The sequence below is a fragment of the Mycteria americana genome, chromosome 7 (genome assembly GCF_035582795.1).
Source record: "Mycteria americana isolate JAX WOST 10 ecotype Jacksonville Zoo and Gardens chromosome 7, USCA_MyAme_1.0, whole genome shotgun sequence".
NCBI classification, from domain to species: Eukaryota; Metazoa; Chordata; class Aves; order Ciconiiformes; family Ciconiidae; genus Mycteria; species Mycteria americana.
This window is the reverse complement of record NC_134371.1, coordinates 70613756-70634877: the sequence shown is the minus strand read 5'-3', so window position 1 is coordinate 70634877 and position 21122 is coordinate 70613756. Positions and strand designations below refer to the sequence as shown.

Sequence of the window (21122 nt, the reverse complement as noted above, 5' to 3'; positions counted from 1 at the left end):
TAGCATTTGCTGATTAACTTCATTTTAGAAATAGAGAGCAACTTGAATTTTCCACAGTGATTTCTGTAATGCAAGTTACTGAAGCTACTGCAGTCAACGAACATGTAAAATTTAGTGCGTAGGTCCTGAATTCACGATCTACAAAGTAGAATCCTTTTCAATGTAGTGCAATGCAACAAGCATAACAACTTCTTCTTAGTAAAATGATGAAATATTTTTTGTTTTTCTTTGATCCCTGCTACAATAGTAACTTAAAACGTCTTAAACCAAACATTTTTTCCCTAAACTTCTGTTGCAAGATCATGTAATTTTTGTAGTTTGTCTTGGGGTTTTTTGGTAGCTTTTTTGTGGTCTTTAAAGCAATAAATTTATTTGGGGGGAAAAAAAGGAAAAAACCTATATGGGAACCTTTGAATTATCTAAAAATGAAGATAATGTGATGCTTGAATTAAAATATTTTCAAGTATATTTTTAGCTTGTTTGATTCCTGGGTATTACAAACATTACCTTGTTTCAAATTTTCAGTCTTTTTTAATTACAAAGCCATATCTGCTCAAAGTCTTGGAGGCTTTTAATTAGACTACTGTAGGTAAACATTTAAAATATTTTTTTCCTTCATGTCATAAAAACATACTGAGTTACATTTATGTGACTATCTAACATGAACTATAAAAAAAAAGAAGGGACAGATATACAGAGCTTGAGAACAAATAAAAAACATTCAGTTGCATCTTGTAATAATTTTGGCCTGTATGACTTTTTGAAGACACAGAAGGTCAGTGGAAAGCTCAGAAGATAACATCTGAACCATGCCTTAGAGTAAAGATCACCTGTCCTGATTTTTTTCAAAGTATGATGAAATTCACTTTAGAATTTTTCAGGACTAACTACTTTAAGAAACAAATACTTACTTAGACAACGATGGCTTTCACTTGTGTGAAATATAAACAAGTTAATCATTAAAACAAATAGAGTGAGGTAAGGCCTATCTATGTGTACAGGAAGCATCTAGGACATTTTAGCACAAAATCAATTTTAATCATCATGTTGAAATATGCTGCAGCAGGCACTTTAGCAGCTAAAAAAATCTTCAAGCTATGTTGTTTGGTACATTTCTCCTTCTAGAATCATATATTAACAAATGCCCAGCTGCAATGAACACATCTCTCAAACGTATTTAACACCTGTAGGTTAGATAGCAGAACAGTAAAGTCCTAGAAGAAGTGTTTTGTCAGGTGTGCGTGGCTCTGGCAAAACCCTGCTAATTTAATGGGAAGTTCCATGTAAGCGGAGTTTTAATGGCACAGTGACAGTAGGGACACTGCAGACAGACCTTTGTAAGCTGGATTTTAATACATATTTGTATTATTAAAATAACAGCTGTGGCTATGCAAGACCATACCAATGCTAACATTTAATAGCGTACAAGAACTTAACCATGTAAATGGGTATTGATGTAAGATACAATGTAGACATTAGTATTATAGTAAAACCTGTAGAATTATTTTTAGCAAGTGCAGCAAATGACAAAACACAAAGTAAATTCACAAGGGTTCAATTTCCATAACAGCTGACAGAACTTGGGCCCTCAAGACAGAATTCAATAATGATCACAGCTGTTGCTGTTGTTGAATTGCGTAAGGTAGAGTTCAGAAAGACTAGCTGAGATTATAGCCCTGCTGAGGCATGTGCAGTGGAAAAGTAAAGAAAGAGAACTCTTGTGTTGGAGATCCTGGAAGAAGAATAATGGGAGTGAGAATATGGGCACTAGAAGGTGAAGGCTGAGATTTTCATCTAACATTCATGTGACAGACGACTAGGCCCTCTGCAACACTGATAGCTAAAACTTATTTTGCCACAGAAGTAACAAGTCTTGTACTAGGCCAGATCAAAGGTCCATCTAGTATAGTATCCTGTTTATGGCAGTTGCAACAAAGAATGCTTAGGGAAGGGTTTAAGAACAGAGCATTTACCAATAACGTACTGATTTTTTTTCAATTTTTTTTTCTACCCTCCAAAAATTTTCCAATTTAGAAGTTTCCTGAGCTGGAGGTGACGCCTTTGTATTTAACAACACTTCAGGGATGTCTCTTCCATTAACTTGACCAGTTGCTTTTTGAATGTGTGGGAACCACAGCTTAGTTTCTTACACTATGAAGAACCACTTTGGTTTGCTTGTTTTCAACCTGACGTCTGCTCACTTCATTTGTCGTCCCTACTGCTTGAATTGGAAGAGGCAGTGAACTGTCAGTCCCTAGTTATCCTCTTTGTGTCAATGATTTAAGAGAAAAATGTCTTGATGTCCCCTTAGCTATTTCTTTTCCAAGCTGAATAATCTTCTTTGGGTACTTTCTACAATGTCTTGGGTTTTGTGGCGAAAGAGTCAGAATCGTAAAGTGGCTCATGTTCTTGTATAGAGATGAGAAGGTAAGTTCTGCTCTGTTCTCTTTTTCTGTTGTTTTCTGGTACTCTCTTTTGACTACCTCTGCACACTGAAATGAAATTTTTCATATATTATCTATGATAACAAAATATGATTCCTGGGATGTAATGGAAAACTCAAAGCTCATCTTTGTATATAATTATTTCTCTGCACCCTTTGTCTGTATCATTTAACATTTATCTACCCTGAGCATTTCTATCTGAAATTCTTTCAGTCCCATAAATAACTTACTATCGGCAGCAAAATTTTCCACTTCAGTGTTCCTCTTCTTTTTCAAATCATTGATGAGTACCTGGAACGGCAAAGGCCCCAACGTGTAAGTCTTTGAGATTCCATGGGTGACCCCACCACTGTAACATGTTTTTGTTTAGTCTTGAAATTTTTAAAAAACATTTTTTGTAAGGGTATGTGGAAGGAAAGTGTCTGCTCCTTTAAGGGTATCCAGTCAAGAACCTTTTCAATGCAAAAAGGGAGAACAAGAAAAGGAGGAAGCCATAAACAAGAACATAAAGAGACGTAGACCTGACTGACAAATGGTAAGGGAGGCAGCGATAAGACACTAACCCAGTCAGTCACGCTAATTGATGAGGGAATGTTTCTTTCGGTAAGATTATCTGATCAAAGGGCTTGTCAAATGGAGTACCAAGAAAAAGTGGGAAGCCATAAACAAAATACGGAGGCAAACTTGACAGGCAAACATAACAGCGACAAAGACAAGAAACAAACTGGCTCTCAATAAACTGCAGGCAAACTGCACTTTGCAGCTGATAAGGATGCAAACCTGGGGGTCCAGAATGTTGGAAAGGGATCTGTGGAGCTATGCAAACTGATGAAGGAATGCGCAGGGCACGGGCATCTGGAGGAACAAAGGAGGAATAGACAGAACGGGGTGTACGACGGACCAGTCACGTGTAAAAGAGGGCAGTCGTACACTTGTCTGACTGAGCCCCACACCTGATCACCACAGTCTTCTTATTAAATCCTATCTTCTTATTAAATCTTTTCTTAACTATCTCTCTTTGTAATCTATCTATCCCATGTGTATGTGTGTTGTAAGGATGAAGTGCCAGCTACTGAGGGTCCTGTGTGAGTGGATTTGGTACCAGCAAATGGAGTCAGACTGGGAATGTGGGTGCCCCCAGCCTGTGATGCCAGCTCCTGGAGCCAGTGAGGTCTCCGTGTCAGCTACTGGAGCGGGTGGAGGTCTCGGCTGCCGGCTGCTGAGGCGGGAACAGCGTCTGTTCTGAAAACCTGCTACTGGGAGGGACCAGCGTGGGGGGGTGATGAGGGGCTCAGCGCCAGCAGCTGGAGCAGGACTGCAGGTCACAGCTCGTCTGCCTGATGCTGGCTGCTGCGGGTGGCGAGTGCCAGTGTCTTCCCCAAAGTGGGCGTGCACGTCTCATTTGCTGGCAAACTTCAAGCTGGACTCGCCGGTGAGTAGGAGACGCTGGGTCCAGGCAGGGAAGGATCTGTACTGTTATCCAGGGTGACCCGTGAGTGTGGAGTGCCTGTGGGACGAGTGCGAGTGCTGTGTGTTTGCAGAAAGCATCAAGGTGCACCAGCCAGCAAGGAGGCAGCCCCTGAGGCCGGTAAGAGGGCTGGGATGCAGGCAGAGGTACTGGGCGGTCAGAGGTGCCGCGAACGTGCGTGTGCTTATGCATCCAGAGAGTCTCGTGTGTGTGCCTGCACTAGTGACCTTTTGTGTGTGTCAGCCCAAGAGGAGGAGGGGATGTGGCAGCCTGTGCTTGTGTTAAATGGGGGTCCTGCGTGTCGGTGCTGTTGAAGGCAGTGCCTCATCTGTGGCAGTGCGCGTGACCGGCCGAGTCAGCGTCCTGTGTGTGTCTGTGTGTGTGTCTCTAGGACACGTGCTCAGCTTCACGACTGGCTGAACCTGCAAATGGGAAGGTGGTAGCCACGTCCCCCTGCCTGGGCACAGACCCCAGGTCCCCCAGCGCCAGCCTGGGCTCCAGCGGCCGGGCAAGAGGGGTCCTGGGCTGGAGCTGCAAGAGGTGACAGCCACTCCTAGCATCCCTCAACGTTTTTTAGCCATAAGACTTCTCCTTTGCCCTCTGTGGTGGCTTAATTTATTTAAGGCTTTTTGATGAGGTACCTTGTGGAATGTTTTCAGAAATCCAAGTAACCTGAAGATCAGCTGTATTCCCTCATCTTCATGCCTGCTGACTCCTTAGGAGGTCTCCAGTAGTTCTGTGAGCCCTGACTGCTCTTTACAAAAATCATACTTCCCAATATGTCATATATTCCAAATCTGTCTGCATTATTGTAGTTTCCACTATTTGCAATCTGCAGCGGCGAGGTTTATCAGTCTGCAGTTTTCTGGATTTTCATCAGAAGTATTTTCAAAAATTTCCAAAATGTTTATCACCTTCAAGTCTATATATGTATAGGAGGCTTAAGAAAAATATCGTATTGGCCCTGCATATTCTCTTTCTGCTCTTGGTCTTCAAAAAATTGATTATTTTTAGTGTCTACACTTTTTGCAAATCAATGCTCCAACTCTTTTTTGGCCTGCCTTATTGTGCTTTCACATTTAACCTGCCAAATTTTGTGATCCTTTATAATTTACTCATTTGAACACAACTTTATCAAAAGATTCCTCCTTGTTTGTAGCAACTGCCTCTTTCATTCTGTCTAGACATGCTGGCTTCCGTTTGCCATTTCTCAGGCCCTTCTGAGAAACATGAATATATAAAGATGATCTGCTATGTCTCAAGGTGGTGTCTTTACATAGCCTTCTACTTACCTGAAAAACTCTAACTCATGTAGTTTTTAGCACTATTCTAACCTTTTTAATTCTTTTTAGCAGGTTTTCTCTTTTTTTAAGTGTATTTTTAAGTTATTCCTTGGTTCTGATAGTCAGAACCAAGTCAAAAGTTACTTCTTCTCCTGGAGGATTCTACACTAACTTCTTAATATTATATATGATTTTACTCTTTAAAAAAATCATAAGAACCCTAATTTTATATTGGTCTATAAACCCTAATGAAAAGAAAGAAAAAACTTTGCTAGCATGCATGTGAGGGTTTTTTTTTCCAGAGCTTGGAAGTGCTGTGTCTGGTTGTTAGCCATAGCCCAACATATATATATACACATATATATATATGTTCTGTTATATATAACATATGTAACACATGCTATATATAGCATCTATGTTAAATATAACATATGTTAAATACAATACACAATACATAATATAAATATCATATAGTATGTATAATATTATATACACACAAGTATATATATACACACAATATATAATATATTGTGTATGCTGTATATTATATATACTATATATAATATATGGTACATATAGAATATATTTTATGTATTTTTTTGTAGGACTGGCTATACAAACTCCATTACCTATGTTTCTCATTGGGTAGCTTGTTGAGATGCCAATGTCCATTCTTGAAAGTAGGCTATATGTACTTGCACCCCTCTGCACAGAGGGAACAGAATAACACTGAGCTGTAGAATAATACTGCAGCTTCTCTGAGAATGCTACTTCAGCTCTGACTAGCAAATCCTGCCATGACCTGCTACCTTCAGGCTGCCATGCCTTATCAGAATGAGCCAGAAGATGTTACCCCACCACCTTGCTTCTTACAAAGCTGTCCTACGCAGCTTTTCTCACGTTTGACTCAATCTCTGACACAAGAAGCTCTTCTTTCTGTAGGTGATACTGTCTGAATTGTTACCCTAGTCATCAACACTGAGATGAAATAAGGATTTCTTCTTAGACAGCAAAGTGTGTCATCCCTTTTCCACATCGGGTGTTTAACCCTTGGGATCCATTTCCTGGAACACAGACAGGCATCTTGGGTAGCTAGACCAGGTAAGTGGCTTAAGAGGATAGGTGGACTAGGTTTAAGAAAGAACTCTCATTAACTTTGCAGACCAGCAGTGGTGCACAGAATGCATAAACCTCCACCTAGGTAGTATCCTGATGAAATTGGGTAACTAGAGGAAGTAACTACTAATTTTAAAAGTTAGAAGGACAGATAAATCCTCACATTTTAATGCAGAGGGGGAAATAACTTCCCCCAGTACTTCCACTACTAGCAGACAAAACTGCATATGTGAAATTCAGTAATTATTAGAGCAATTGGCCTGAACTGAGACCTCTGGGAGGATGGGTAAGGTGCTACATATGCCTGATTTAGTTTTCTTAAAACTAGCCAAGGCAGCTAGCTCTACAAGTCCTGATGTTGCACTGACTATGGAGGAGACACGTGCCTTCGCTGCCTCTAATGCATATATGATTGGTTTATGTTTCAAGACAAGCATAGTAACAACTTCCGTGATCTATGCATATTAATTTACTCATAAATAAAATAATCGTGTGCTTTTGAGGGTCTTAAGCCAATTTTTGAAAGGGTACCTTTATTTGCAAGCCTTGGAAAGTACCTTTTCCTCAAATTGCTCGTGTAAAAATGTAAATGATGGCCTACAGGTGCACTTCTGTCAAGAATTACATAGGGTTATTTCCAAATTTTTTCAATAGAAAATGTTCTGTGTGTTGGACTTCGTGTTGTTTCCCTAACAACAGACTAATAGATAAATAGCAATGTGACATCTGAATATAGCGTCCTTTTGCTGTAGCGATGATTTGGGCTGACTGAAAAAGAATCTCTTAATGAAGGACTGAAAAAGAATCTCAGCAATCAGGCTAATTGCTCTTTAAGTGGCCCTTGCCCCATTCAGATGAAACAAAGGGAGGTGGATGGCAACTAAAGGCAGGTTTATGACCAGCAATCTATATTTGTCAGGACTGAGCCCGCTGCTTGACTGAATCATGAAAATGCCCGCACCCAGACCCGAAACTGCAGTGTTAAAATTCCTCCCGGTCAGGAGGAGACAGGAGCCCAGCTCTCCGTGCGCATACCAGAGCGCTTCGACTTCTCAGCAGCCCCGCTGAGCTCGTCCCCTTTCCTCGCCTCGGTAGAGGCTGCTCCCCGTGGGGCGGCCCGGCCCGGCCCGGCCCGGCCCGGCCCGGCCCGGCCCGGAGAGCTCAGCACGGGCGGCCCGGACAGCTCCGCCGGGGGCCGCAGCGGGAGGCGCTTTCCAAGGTCGCTCCCGGGGCCGGCGGGTCCCGGGCGGGCAGTAAGCGGCTCCAGCACCGGCTGCCTGCTTCCCACCCGCGGCGAAACCTCTAGGCTCAGGGCACGGGCACGGAAAGGGGGAGCCTTCCCACCCTGACAGCGGCACGGGCGCCCGCCGCCCCGGAGCCGGAGCCGGAGCCGGAGCCGATCCGGCTGTGGCAGTCGCGTTTCGCGGGGGAACGACCGGCGCTCCGCGGCAGGGCGCTGCTCCCAGGCAGCGCCTGGCGGCGGGGGCAGAGGATGGAGCCCTCGCCGCCGCGGACCCCACTAGGTACGGCGCCCGCTGCCACCGGCTGCCGAAGTTGTCGCTGGGAGCCGGGCCCCGGAGAAGTTAGCGAGGCGCGTCCCGAGGCGGGGGGCAGCGGGGGGCAGCGGCGCCGCGGCGGTGCCGTGCGGGCCGGCTGCCGGCTGCGGGCCGTCCTGCCGCCCCTGCGCCTGCCCCCGGCGCGCCCCTCTGCCCGCGGCCCCCCCCGCGCGGCTCGGGCACCGCCCCCGCGGGCTCGGCGCAGGCGTCGGCCGCGGAGCCGACGGGACGGGAGGGTCAGCGCGGGGCTCGGGCGGTGCTCCGGGCGGCCGCGGCGGAGCGGAGCGGAGCGGGACGCTGCCCGGCCGCTGCCGCCTCTCATGCCTTCACGGCAACAAAGAGCGCGCTGAGCGGCGGGCGGAGGCGCCGGGCCCCGGCTGTGCCGGCGCGGAGGGCACCGGGCGACGATGGCGAGGAAGGGAGAAGCCTCCACGCCTCTCTACGGTGAGCGCCCGGGCGCGGGGGCAAGGCGGGGCGGGCGCCGGTGCTAGCGGGCGGAGGCAGCCGGCGCCCGTGCCCGACTCCGGCCTGTTTACATTGCGGCTCCAGCCTGCGTGCAGCAGCAGCGGGAGTTTGTTTCCCTGGGCCGATGCTGGGGGCGGGGTGGGCGTAGGGCCCCCCCCGTGCAGGAGGGAGCCCCCAAAGACGCTGGGGCACCTCTCTGCTTGTGCTGCGGCTCGCCCGGCCCGGAGAAGGCGGGACGGTCGGGTTCAGGGGGGGAGCCGGTGGGCGCAGAGATGGGGGCGGTGAGAACCTCCTCCACCTCCGCCTCCCTGGGAGCAGGTGCGTTGCGGCCGCTTTGTCCGCGCTCTGGGGAGGAGAGGGCTGCGGTGCCCGGGGCCGGGGGCCGGGGGCCGGCGCGGGCGGGCGGGAAGGAAGGAAGGCCGCCGGGCGGCAGGTGCGCGGCGGCGGGGAGGGCCGGCCTTTGGGCGCGTCGGGCCGGGCCGGGCCAGGCCGCGCCGGCCGTTGGGCGCGCGGGACCGGTGTGTGGGGCTGGGGGCTGCTTACCCGCGGGCCGCGGTGGGGCCGTGGTACCGGGGCCGGGAGGCGGGAGCCCGCTGTGCTGGTGGTACCTGCGGGGTGCTGGTGTTTTGGGCGGAGGGACTGGGAGCTCCACAGCCGTAGCCGGGGTACCCGGACTACGCGAGCTCCGCTCCCTGACTGGATCCTGCCAGCCCGCGCGCCGGGGAAGGTCACCGGGGGCAGCACTTCATCTCGTTGCTCGAGCTCTGCTTTAATTGCTCCTTGGAAGCGAATATATTTGCGACAGGGAACACGGGGTTTGCAAAGCTTCTTAGCCTGTTTGAAGGTGTCGCTGCAAAACCGATTTCCTCTTCCAATGTGCGCGAGATTTCCATGGCAAAACAAACCTGCAGAATGAGCAAAGCCCCTTAGAAACAAGGCTTCTTTTCTGTGAGTCCTAAAGGCTGCCTGTAATTGGCTGAGTTATACAAATGGGCAAAAATGGCTTGGTAAAGCAGCCTTTGCCTTGATATCACGGGCATGCTGTGTGACATGTTTACAACTCGGAAAACTGTATTTTATAATCAGCCTCTATGGTCTGAACCTTGATGTGGCTAAAGGAAAATTCACAGCTTGGCTTCCTCCCAGAAAGGAAAAGGAAAAAAAGCCTTTAGGGAGGGAAAACAAGCCAGAAAGAAATTAGAGTCTTTCAAAGGTGACATCTGAATAGGTGAGTCCGTAGTTATTCAACTTCTGAGAGAACCTGTTCCTACTCCTCTGGAATTCAAATGGTTTTGCAGGTTACTGCAGAGGGAGTAGGCCTAGGACCATAGATATTCAGCACTGATGGCAGAAAGGTGGGCATGGAAATATTCTTCTGAAAGAAGAGCAGGGATACAGTATTCAGGAAGGGAAAATACCTTTTGAATAGAGTTCAGTAAGTGCTGTGTATGCTTCCTCGCTTGCCGTTTGTAAGCAAGAACACTCTGGTAAGAAACTCACGACAGGAAGTACTGCGTGTGGTACTGGCATAATACAATCATTTTTTAACTTCATTTTTCAAAGCATGTTACTCGGGTAAGAAAGGGTGATCCTTTAGTTATTCAACTTGAGGGAGGAGGGCAATGTATCTGTAATCAACTTGTAGTTCTGAAGAATTATTCTGACTAGAATTTTTGCTATTTTAGCTGTTTCCTGTCATCAGTGTGTTTACTTCCTTTTATCTGATTTGCATATGTGGATTTTGTTAGTGATGGTGTGTATTGTGTTACTGCATTTGCAGAAATCTTGAGTAATTGCTCTAATCTTGTATTGGGAAGCAAGGTTTGAATTTAGATTTGTTTTCCCTGTTAGATCACATAATGTTAAAGACTTACAAAAGGAAAGTGCAGCATTTCCAAATTCAGCATATAGGCTATGGTTTTCCTTTTAAATTAGGTTGCTGTAGTAGTTATTCTCCTGACTTTGTTGTCTCTGCCAGTAACTGTTTATTTATTAGCCCACAGGTATATTTTTCAGAGGTATAGGCGTCCTAAACCTCTCCCCTTGGAATCTCAAGGATTCCTCAGAGTTTCAGCATTTATAAATGACAAAGGCAAATTCTTCTTAATTTTTGGTCTTTTGACTTGTGGCATCAATCCGATTCCTTAGAAGAGATGAGTCAAGCCCATGGTTGACAGCTGGCATTAGGCTCTGTGGACAGTTTTGTAACTATCTCCGATTTCTCTTTGAGGTAATAGGTATCAGATGGCTGGTGATTACAGTTAGACTAACTGCTGGAAGCCCAAGGTACCAGACAGAATGGTTGACCGGTAGTGTGAATATGGCTCTATAAAAGGTTTTGATAAGCCCATAGGCATTTTGAGGCCTGTTTGTCTTAAGCTCTCTCACTTTTAGCTGCATCGTCTGTCTGCATGCATGTGTGAGAAGGATGGTAAGTTCATCTTCGTAAACAAGCTTCGTAGTGGTTCCTTAAGTTTAGTCTTCATTGTGATAGCTGTAAGCTGGCTCCAGGAATTGCATCCGGTTTTTCCTTAAAATGGGTTAAATACAAAGGATTTGTCAAGAACAATGACATTGACTTTATTGAGGCCTCTCTCTCTAGCAGAGGACTTCCAAATGAGAAAAAACAAAGTTCTTTCCCAAAAGGAAGGTTGCCGCTGAAGCTAAGGAGGCAAATTACTAATTATTTCCTTTTCTTATTACAGCTGATTTTTGAGGTTGTGCGATCTTTGTTTTTTAACCAAAGCAGTATTTTCTTTCATGTAACTGCACTATTAACGGCTGTCATGTGACTGTGGAAATCAATGGTAAAATTCTTTTTGACTTCATTGCAGAATCAGGCTCTTAGCAGTGACTGTACCGTAAGTAATTTCCTATAGTGGTGAACTGTAGTTCAGTTGTTAGCTTACGAATCACTGAAGTCCAAATGGATGATGAGGTTGTCTTTAAAGAAAGCTTTTATCACTATTTTAAGAAACATCACTGAGAGGAAGTAAATGAAGTGCCAAATTTTATTACTTTCAACTCAAATTTAGCTAGCTTACTTTTTTTTATCTGCATATTTAGATCCTCTCTAGGAAGAACTACTTTCCTATGATTTCTTTTGCCAGTAGTGTGTGCAACCAAAACTTGAGTCTGTAATTGGGATTCCTAGTTACTGTTGTGAAGTGATCATGTCAGTTTTTTTACTAAAAAGAATTCTATTTGTTTATTTTCCTAAGTGGGGGAGGTTCTTCTGTTTCCCTTGGAAGACCTTTTGATGAACTATGAAACTTTCTATCAAGATATGTTATTTCTTGTAGCTTGGCCTGCATTTCCCTTTCTTAATTTCATCCAGTTACACATATGTACCATGCAGGAAGGACATCCTCAATCTCAGTAAAATGCGCTATTTAGCCATAGCAGCATCATACGATGTGGAAGCTATTGGCTGTGACACTGCTGCAGATAAAGCTGCCTTAGCTCCTGCTGGTAAATCCTTGTGTATCGTGTTATGTAATTCATTTCACCTCCCGAGGTGCAACTTTCTTACCAGTGGCTGACATTCATATTAAAGCTGAAACTTGATTTAACACTTTATTCACATTTGAATATACTTAGAAGCGTTAGAAGTAGGTGAAACTCAGATTCACATGGTTTAAACCTATATTCCTCTGACATAGATTTGGTCCACTTTATCTAGGCTTTGCAGTGCATATTTTAGGTGGGATAAATAATTCACTCTTTGAGCATATCTGCTGAACCTAGGTACAGAGCTTCAGCAATGTCTGATTTTGCTAACATTCTAGTTTTAGATAAAACAATTCACTGTGGAATAAACTTATGGGGCTGGGGAGAAAAACAGAGTGAGAATTTTAAAAGCAGCACTTTGTAATATGTTTCCTATTGTTTATTACTGCAGATAGGTCTCTGAGTGAGAACTTTCTCTCTTAGCATGCTGCTTCATCTTTTGCCTGGTCCTGTGGCAATGTCCTCCACAACATACTTGTCCCAAGAGTTACAGTCAATGGCTCCATATCCAAGTAGAAACCAGTAACGAGTGGTGTCTGTTTTGGGACCAATGCTATTTAATATCTTCATCAACAACAATAGACAGTGGGATCGAGTGCACCCTCACCAGGTTTGCAGCAACAACAGGCTGAGGAGTGCAGTTGATTTGCTAGAGGGAAGGGATGCCATCCAGAGGAACCATGACAGGCTTGAGGAGTGGACCTGTGTGAACCTCTTGAAGTCCAACAAGGCCAAGTGCAAGGTCCTGCACCTAGGTCAGGGTAATCCCCAGTATCAGTACAGGCTGGTAGATGAATGGTTTGAGAGCAGCCCTGCAGAGAAGGACTTGGGGGTACCGGTGGGTGAAAAATTGGACATGACCCAGCAATGTGTGCTCGCAGCCCAGAAAGCCGACCGTATCCTGGGCTGCATCAAAAGAAACGTGGCCAGCAGGTCGAGGGAGGTGATTCTCCCCCTCTACTCCGCTGTGGTCAGACCCCACCTGCAGTACTGTGTTCAGCTCTGGAGCCCTCAGCACAAGAAAGACATGGACCTGTTGGAGCGGGTCCAGAGGAGGGCCACAGAACTTGTCAGAGGTCTGGAACACCTCTCCTGTGAAGAAAGGCTGAGAGAATTGGGGTTGTTCAGCCTGGAGAAGAGAAGGCTCCAGGGAGACATTATTGTGGCCTTTCAATATATAAAGGTGGGTTGTTTATAAGAAAGATGGAGAAAGTCGTCTTTTTACCAGGGCCTGTAGTGACAGGACAAGGGGCAATGGTTTTAAACTGAAAGAGGGTAGGTTTAGGTTGGATATAAGGAAGAAAGTTTTTACGATGAGGGTGATGAGGTGCTGGAACGGGTTTCCCAGAGAAGTTGTGGATGCCCCATCACTGGAAGTGTTCAAGGTCAGGTTGGATGTGGCTTTGAGCAACCTGATCTAGTGAAAGATGTCCCTGCCTGTGGCAGAGGTGTTGGACTAGATGATATTCAAAGATCCCTTCCAACCCAAGCCATTCTATGATCTGTACATGGCTTTTGTATTCGTAGCAAGCGCCTATTATCCCAAGTTGTTTAGATGACTAAAATTCTTATACCAACCCTCTAGTTTGCCTGGGTAGTAATTACATGAAGGAGAAGGTAGTGTGTTGATTTTAAATTGTGATGAGATTCTGAACAGTAGATTATTAAATTGAATTTGATTATCTGTTCCAAATTTTTCTGTTAAATAAGTAAATTCCATGAGTACCAGAACTGAGAAAGCCAGGTTTCCTATGCTCGTGTCTTGTGACTGATTGACTTTGTTGTTAAAGTCAATCAAGTTTTGGGGACATTTAAACTGTAAGTTGCCCGCCCCCCATCTTTGATTCTCTGCAGTCTAATACGGTGTTTGCTTAACTTTTCATGCCTCAAGGTATGTACAGGGTAGTCTTTCTTTGCCTCCTGCTGATTTTCACAAAATGTGAAATTGTCTTAACACATATCCACTCTTCTAGCAGATTGAATGGAAGTTGATGATGGAATCATAAGTTGTTGGAAAGTATAAAAAAAACACACAGAGAAGGTTTATGTAATCACATTGTAGATTTATTGAAAAGTAGGTTTAATAAACACCATACTTGCCATACTTGCAAAAGGGTGACTTGTTGAAAAAAAATGAAGGTATGTACTTTGGTTGAGGTGAAGTGACAAAGCAATTTTAGGCCATTTATGTGGCTGCTGTTTCTCTCTCGACTTTATAAACATAAAATGAATGCAGTAGGGGACACATACAAGACCATCACACTTTGTGTATGTGAGCTACCTTTCTGATATCTCAAAGTATGAGGAAGGTTTCTTCCCAGAGCAGAATTGGGCTCTAAATCAGGTGTCTAACGTGGAGATGTGTCTGCATACTCTGAGCTGTATGACATATTTATTACTTGTAGTCACAAAGTTCATGATCATGTTGAATGTTCTTATAATGACTTTGTTTTCTTGGAATAGATAAGACATAAAGTATATATCATAATTCACTGAACAATCAGTATGGTATCAAAAAACAATTAGAAATGCAGTACAAATTTGTTTCATTTTACCTTTTTTGTCATTACAAGATTTTAAGTCAAATTTATCTCTAAAGAAATCAATAGAAAGTTGTGCCCCAAAACTTCAGAAAGCACACAACTGATAATCCTAACTTTTTCTTATGCATATTAAGTTACAATATTAGAGAAAAAATAAAGATCCCTATAGAACTGTGTGAGAGTGAACACAAAGGTTTGCAATAGCTTTCTAGAAAAATTACAGTCGATTATGTAAATATGCATTTCAGAACTGTTTAAATACACATTTTCATAATCCATAGTTTGAAGACTTTAAATGCACATTATTGACTGCAATAGGATATGATATAAATATGTATCTAGACAGTGTTAAAGACAGATACTATTTTTATTGGACTATGGTGACTCTCTCTATTAATGGGTATTTAAAAAAAAAGTAGAGTATTTACTGAGTAGAATAGAGACTTTCTGAACAGCAGTGTGGTTTATTGTGTATTATGGTAAAACCCTGATTACAAAGATAACTGGACGTTCTTAGTTTTTTGTGCGGTTGTGGTATTTCAGAAGCATCTGTACCGGTGATAGTGAAACCTTCATGGGATTCCTACATTATGCTGACCTCAGAAACAGTTTAAACATCTTTTCCTCATTTGGATTATCATGGAGACTTTTATGGGAAGACTTGGATTTACAAAGCTAGGCGTATTCTAAGTTTTTGCAAGAGGTCTTCAACAGATTATTGACGATGCAAACAATAGCTCAGTTAAATTTACAAACATCTCATTTGATACTATTTAATAAAGTAAGCTCATTTGCTTACTTTATTAATATAAGTGGCTGAGTTGAATTCAATGTATCTTCTTAAAATATGAAAAGTACTGCGTACCAGAAATGGTTAGGTCAGTAAGTGAATAGGCAATAAAACCAGTAGGATTTAGTCAATACAAATTGCTCATCTAGTGGTCTAGTACTTCTTAGTATTTCTTGAGCCAAATTAGTTACTACAGTTTCTGATCCAATTAAGGTTCTAGAGTATGTGAAAGCATCCAGGCTCCGATTTATCATCCTTTCGAGCGTGAGTATTGTACTTCTTTCAGCTTAGTGACTTAAGCTGAGCCATTCTTGGGAGTAAGGTATTGCTCAGCCATGAACAAGAATGACGCAATCAGAACATCTTTAGGTAAGGAGATTAACTTAACTGTTATGCCTAGTTATACACTATTCAGTTGATTATTTATTGCTGAGTGGTATGACTGTCACTGAACATTACTCAGAAAGAAATAGTTTAACAAGCTAGGCTTCTTTATGACTAAATAAACTTTGTTATGTCTTTTAACAAGCAGGATATTAATACATAGTTGAGGGGAAATTCTCTCTGCTACCATACAATTTAACAATGATGTAATAAAATTAAATCTAACCTTTGCACAGTCCTCTGTGAGATGGATTGGAGCAGTTTCTACATGATACAAACTCCAGGAAATTGTGGGTGTGTAATGGAGTTGTCATGCAGGAGGAGATAAAGCTCAAACCCACTGCTTTTAGTGGAACTCCCTGTGTTATCAAAACAAAGCTTTACATACGTGTTTGGAATTTTTAAAGCCTTTAGTGTTCTTATTTCCCTGGGCTATGTGCTCCAGAAAGGGAGACATTGCCCAGAAACATGAAGCATCACTGTTGCAGTTAGAATTAGTACACTTACCATAACTTGGCAGTTTTGTCAGAGTTAGTGAATCCTTCTGTTTAGGAATCCATTGATATTTCTCTGCATCAGGGCGCTGAGAGCATGAATAGGTCGTCGTTGCCCTGACCAGTCTCACTTGGGGCTTCCACCCACGTCCTCTGACCAAGGGTTTCATTTAAGCTCAGGCTGGTGCCTTTGGTTCCTGCCTGAGCTGTGTCCTAGGGCTGTCTGTCCCTAGTCCTGTTTCTACATGGAATCCCTGGCCACCTCGTAGGTTTGGACTGGAAGCGTGCAGTTCTATACTTGGGAAAGAAGGTAGGTATTTACAGACACATGGAGTTATTTCTTACCAGCATCGGTACTGATTAAAAATAAGTTTTTTTTCACCAACCTCTGCAGACCTTTGGCATTTAGGAGAAAATCTTAAAGATGCCCCTCCAAAGTGGTAGATGCATTTATAGTGCTGTTTGGTTTTCCTGTGTAGCTTCTCTTTGACATGTTGTTTTTCATAATCTGTCATTGAAATAATAAAATACAGTATCAACATAGCTATTTTCGTGCTTAAAATTCCTGGGCTAGAGTGTCATCTCAACTCTGTTGTAGCAAATTTGTCAGAGTTTCTCAGAATCTACACCAGTGAAGCTGAGACAGTTTTCATAATTATTTGGTTCATTAGAGGTGAGGGAAGGGACAGGAAATCAAGAAAAGTTTGGTGTCTTATACTGCAGTTGGGCTGTGATAAGAGAATTTAGCATCTGTGCTAAGCTAAAAATCTTGTTTGTGGGCAAAGGGGAAACACACCTTATATATAAAGCCAAGAATTCTCTTGTTAGAATAATTAAAATCTTAACAGTCTAATCCAATGATTTTTTATTAGTTCAAATCTAGCTATTACAGAAAAAGAAAGAGTACTACTGTACAGAAAAAAGTCTCAATAATAGTTACAGTTAAATAGAGTTAAAATTGTTATATTAATACTCCTTAGTTTCTATCCCCTTTTCCTTTTTCCTAGTGATGGAAGGTTCATCCTTCCATGTGTTACAGTGACACCGTTCCCCCCTGCACCAGACTGAAGCCACCGACCTTAGGACGTGGAGTAGCGATGGAAGGTTCATCCTTCTGTCCTTCAGCTGCTGCTCCAGGTCCGAAGGTCGGTGGCTTCAGTCTGGTGCTGGGTGGGTGTGTGTGGGTGCGTGTGGGTGTGTTACTGTGAGTTGCCAGTGTCTGGAGTCCCTTGCCAGGAGGAATATGATGTTGATATTGATGTTTTTTTCTTCCTCACTCTAGGATCCACTTGGGGACCTTTTTATATGTTTGCTAACATACTTTTATACCTTGCTCTTCATTGGCCTACAACATCAAATTATGTCCGAACTTACTATATATGGTGTGTTTTACTTATATTAAATACTTACTCTTTGTTCCCTTTTATTATCCTTGAAAACCATCATTTTCCAGCTCCAGCACTGTATTTCTTAACAGTCCATTGTGAGCTATTTGTAGTCATGAGGTCTCCAGTGCTAAGCCTGTGCCCCATCCTTTTGTCATCGCATGCCTGTACACTATATTACCATCCAATCTTGTGTCTCCACTTCTCAAGGCCTCTCCTGTCATACCAGGCCTGTATTTCTCCACACTGCATCCGTATGTTAGAGTCATAAATATCTCATTCTGCACAGACTAATTAGTCGTTACTATTAGCTGTAAAAACATGGTTGTACCATACCATGATAAGCAAAAATAAAACAAATTAGCCATAATCACCTGGTCAGAAGAAAAATTGCTGTTACAGTTAAACCAAACAAAAACAAACCTGGCGGTGATTTAGTAAATTCAGTAATTGGTCTTCACTTGGATGTGAAAAAACTTGTTTGTTGTGCATTCGCTCCTGAAGTGCAAGAACACATAACATTCACAGTTGCTTAACTGTGTTTACTATTTGTTTTTCCTATTGCTAGTACCTGGCTCAGAGGCAGTCAGATTTACAAAATCTGCTAGTGTGAGTATATAATTTTCCCTAGCATCTGGGTATTGTGTCAAGGAGATGGTGTCTCCTTAATGGCTATTAGCCTAATACAATAGTACAGAAAGATCTAGCAGGATAACATAAATTAAGTTGACTTAGAACTATTAAAGTACATAAACATAAGAGCTTTCCTGTGAGGTTAGGAACAAGGTGTGTTTGATGAAATATGACTCTGCTTTGTTTAATAGAATGACGATAAACACATCCCCAAATTTGTTAACAACCTTGTTTTGTTACAGTGAAGGCTAGGCAAAACATAATGGCTGCGCATTGTACGACATATACCCAAGCCTGGACATTTAGGTTTTTGCATGTGGTCTTTTTCTGCTGAAGTCGTACTGATTCCTTTGGGACTTTGAAGAAGGTGTTTCAGTCATAGGTTGAGGAAGCACTGAAGAAGTACCCAAGAAAATCCTGGAAGAAGACACACAGAATAACCTTTCAAAGTTCCTTCCAACTTTATTTTCTGTGATCACCTATTTGGGAGGTGGTCGAGTCTCAGCAAGTTTGAGATCCAGAAGCCCCAATAAAAAGCAGTGTCTGTGTGGGGTGCCTCTATCCCTGTTACCTTTTGCATTGTTTGTAGCAGCTCCTGGTCAAGTTCAGACACCGTAGACAGCATTTGGCCCTGAGTCAATATTAATTGCTTAAAAATTCATTCCTTCTTTCCTCCTGGATAGCGAAAACAGTAGCCAAGACAGGAGATCTAGTTCATAGTACTCATTGGACTATGCTGACTTAGATGAACTAATGGGATCTCATTCAGGTGGTGTGATACAGAGGACATAAACTCCATGAGGGTGGTGGGAAAGCAGCGACAAGCCTAATAAGTAATTACTGGGAAAAAATAGGTTTATTGTAAACCCGTGTTTTACTTTTGCTAGGATAACAGGAAATAAATGCCTGGCAGCCATTAGAGTTAGATGGATACCTTAGATATCTAAGTTTTCTTAGACAACAGGTCCCAACAGTAACTGAGTATAATTTTCAACAAAAGACCTATGCAACTTAAACTTTGTCTTAATGTTTTTGCTTTTTTTTCCCCTCCATATTGTTCAGTCTGAATTTGCTGGTACCAAGCTTTTATGATCCTGGAATTCCAGTCTCTGGAATTTACCTCTATCCAGGTATAGATATAAATACCTTTATACCTGTCCTTCTGAATAATAGAGCTGCAATCCGTATGAAACACCAGGGTTTGGGTTTTTTTTTCATGTCGCATTAATCTGCTCTGGCATTTCACAGCAGCTGGGCTGCTATAAGCACCCATAAATAAAAGTAGCCAGGAGGAAATCTCTCTAGCTTGTGGGATAATCCCATGCAGTCTACTGCTGATGTAGAAGTTCAGTGCTGTCCACATGCCCATACAAATTATGGGGAATTTTTATGGGCAGGAATGGGATGCTCCCGACTGTTCCTTCTAACTAAGAAAAGGCCACACAGCAGTATTTGCACATTTCCAACCTGGATCCATATAAGTGAAACCAGTCCTTCCCTCCTAGATTGTGCTGAAGACAGCTGCAGCAGGTGACCGTACTCCTTGAGTGTACTCTGTTGAGCAGTCGCTTTGAAGTCAAAGCTCTTTTATTGTACTAAAACCTGAAACCGTGCCTTTGATTGACCTCTGACAGCTGCCGAGACAAGGAAGTTTGGCCTAAAGAGATCCTCTTCCTAAAGAGGACCAATGACTAAGGTTCTCAAAAGATGTTTGGTGGGTTACTTCTGCAGCAGGAAGTCCCATGCTGGTACCTGTTTCTTAACCAGGAGATAATCGGTTAAAATACACGGTGTAGTGTGTGCTTCTGATTTGATAAGGGTGGGAACCTGTTTCTGCCCTAGGAGCATGTGTCACCAGAAAGAGGAGCTCTAATACGAGTGGGCCAGGATTCTGCTTAATTATCTCTTCTGCACAGCTGATAATGTATAGAAGAAAATAAGTATCTTTTTCAGGTTAACAGAATCCTGCTGGGCCAATTGCATGCAGAGCATCTAGACTTGTACAGGCTGCTGTGCCATGAAATCTGGTAGCTGAATTAGTGTCCTTCATAATCAGTGTACTTTGAAATAAATGAATATGATGAATTATAGCTCTGGTACTTATTATTTAAGATTATTTGTACTGGATGTTACAGTAAAACTAATTGTTTTTTTCATCACTTAGGTTTTTCTACAAGGGTTATAATTTCTTGGACGTGATCAGGTTGCTAAAAAACAGCTGACTAACAGTGTAGCAAAATACAGTATTTATTTTTAGATTTTTTTCCCCCCAGCAGAATGATAAATAGCTCCTATGCTGTTGCTTTGCTCTGTCTGACAAAAGGCAATGAGCTGTATCTGTGAATACTCCTTTTTGTTGGTTTCAGTACAATGCAATATCTGTGCTAGCATCTAGACAACTGCTATAAACAGGAAAATGATAATAAGTGCTATATGCATGTGACCAATACCCTTGAACTTGTGTAATATTTACCCCCATAAGTAATTTAAAGGTTTGCGTGGGATTTGTGAGATAATGAAGTGCTTTTATATATATATATATATATATATATGAAAAAAAAATATAATATGTACATGCATATATATTTCCTCGTTAGCATTTTTCTGGCATCTGTCCAGGTCCCTACTACACCTGGACAGAACATCAATAACAGAATTATTATAGCCATGAATACATAATTTCATTTGGAAAGCAAGTAACATAATACATGCATACATGGTATTTCTATTTATGTAGTTCATGCTGAGTAGACCCTTGCTAATTTATGCTGATGGGCTCTTCACAAATGACTGAGTGTTGTGGCAAGAGGAATGTAACCACTAGTCCAGCGTCTTGCCGCAGGCTTGAGGCTAGCCACCATTTTGGGACTCCAGTCCTCCAGTCTGAGGGAGAACATCCATCTCAGCAACTGTCTTGAAGCTTATTTTGCAATTGTACAGAAAATAATAAAAAGAGCTCAGCTACTGGAAGCTGCTGGCTTTTTCTTCTGATCCCTTTGTAATGAAAGGTTTCCCTTTCAACTAAGGGAATCACAAAATAGGTAGTGAATG

At 42.8% G+C, this 21122-nt stretch overlaps 2 protein-coding genes across 5 annotated transcripts in view; one reads left to right on the top strand and one right to left on the bottom strand.

Moving 5' to 3' along the window:
- The window catches only part of ACADM (acyl-CoA dehydrogenase medium chain), a 769283-nt gene that overhangs the window by 21006 nt on the left and 727155 nt on the right, over positions 1-21122 (bottom strand). The window lies entirely within an intron of this gene.
- The window catches only part of SLC44A5 (solute carrier family 44 member 5), a 103099-nt gene continuing 90099 nt past the window's right edge, over positions 8123-21122 (top strand). For both annotated transcript variants that reach the window (XM_075509000.1, XM_075508999.1), the window contains exon 1: positions 8123-8311. In XM_075509000.1, coding sequence (XP_075365115.1) covers positions 8275-8311 — 37 coding nt within the window. In that variant the 5' untranslated portion in view covers positions 8123-8274. The remainder of the gene's footprint in view (positions 8312-21122) is intronic.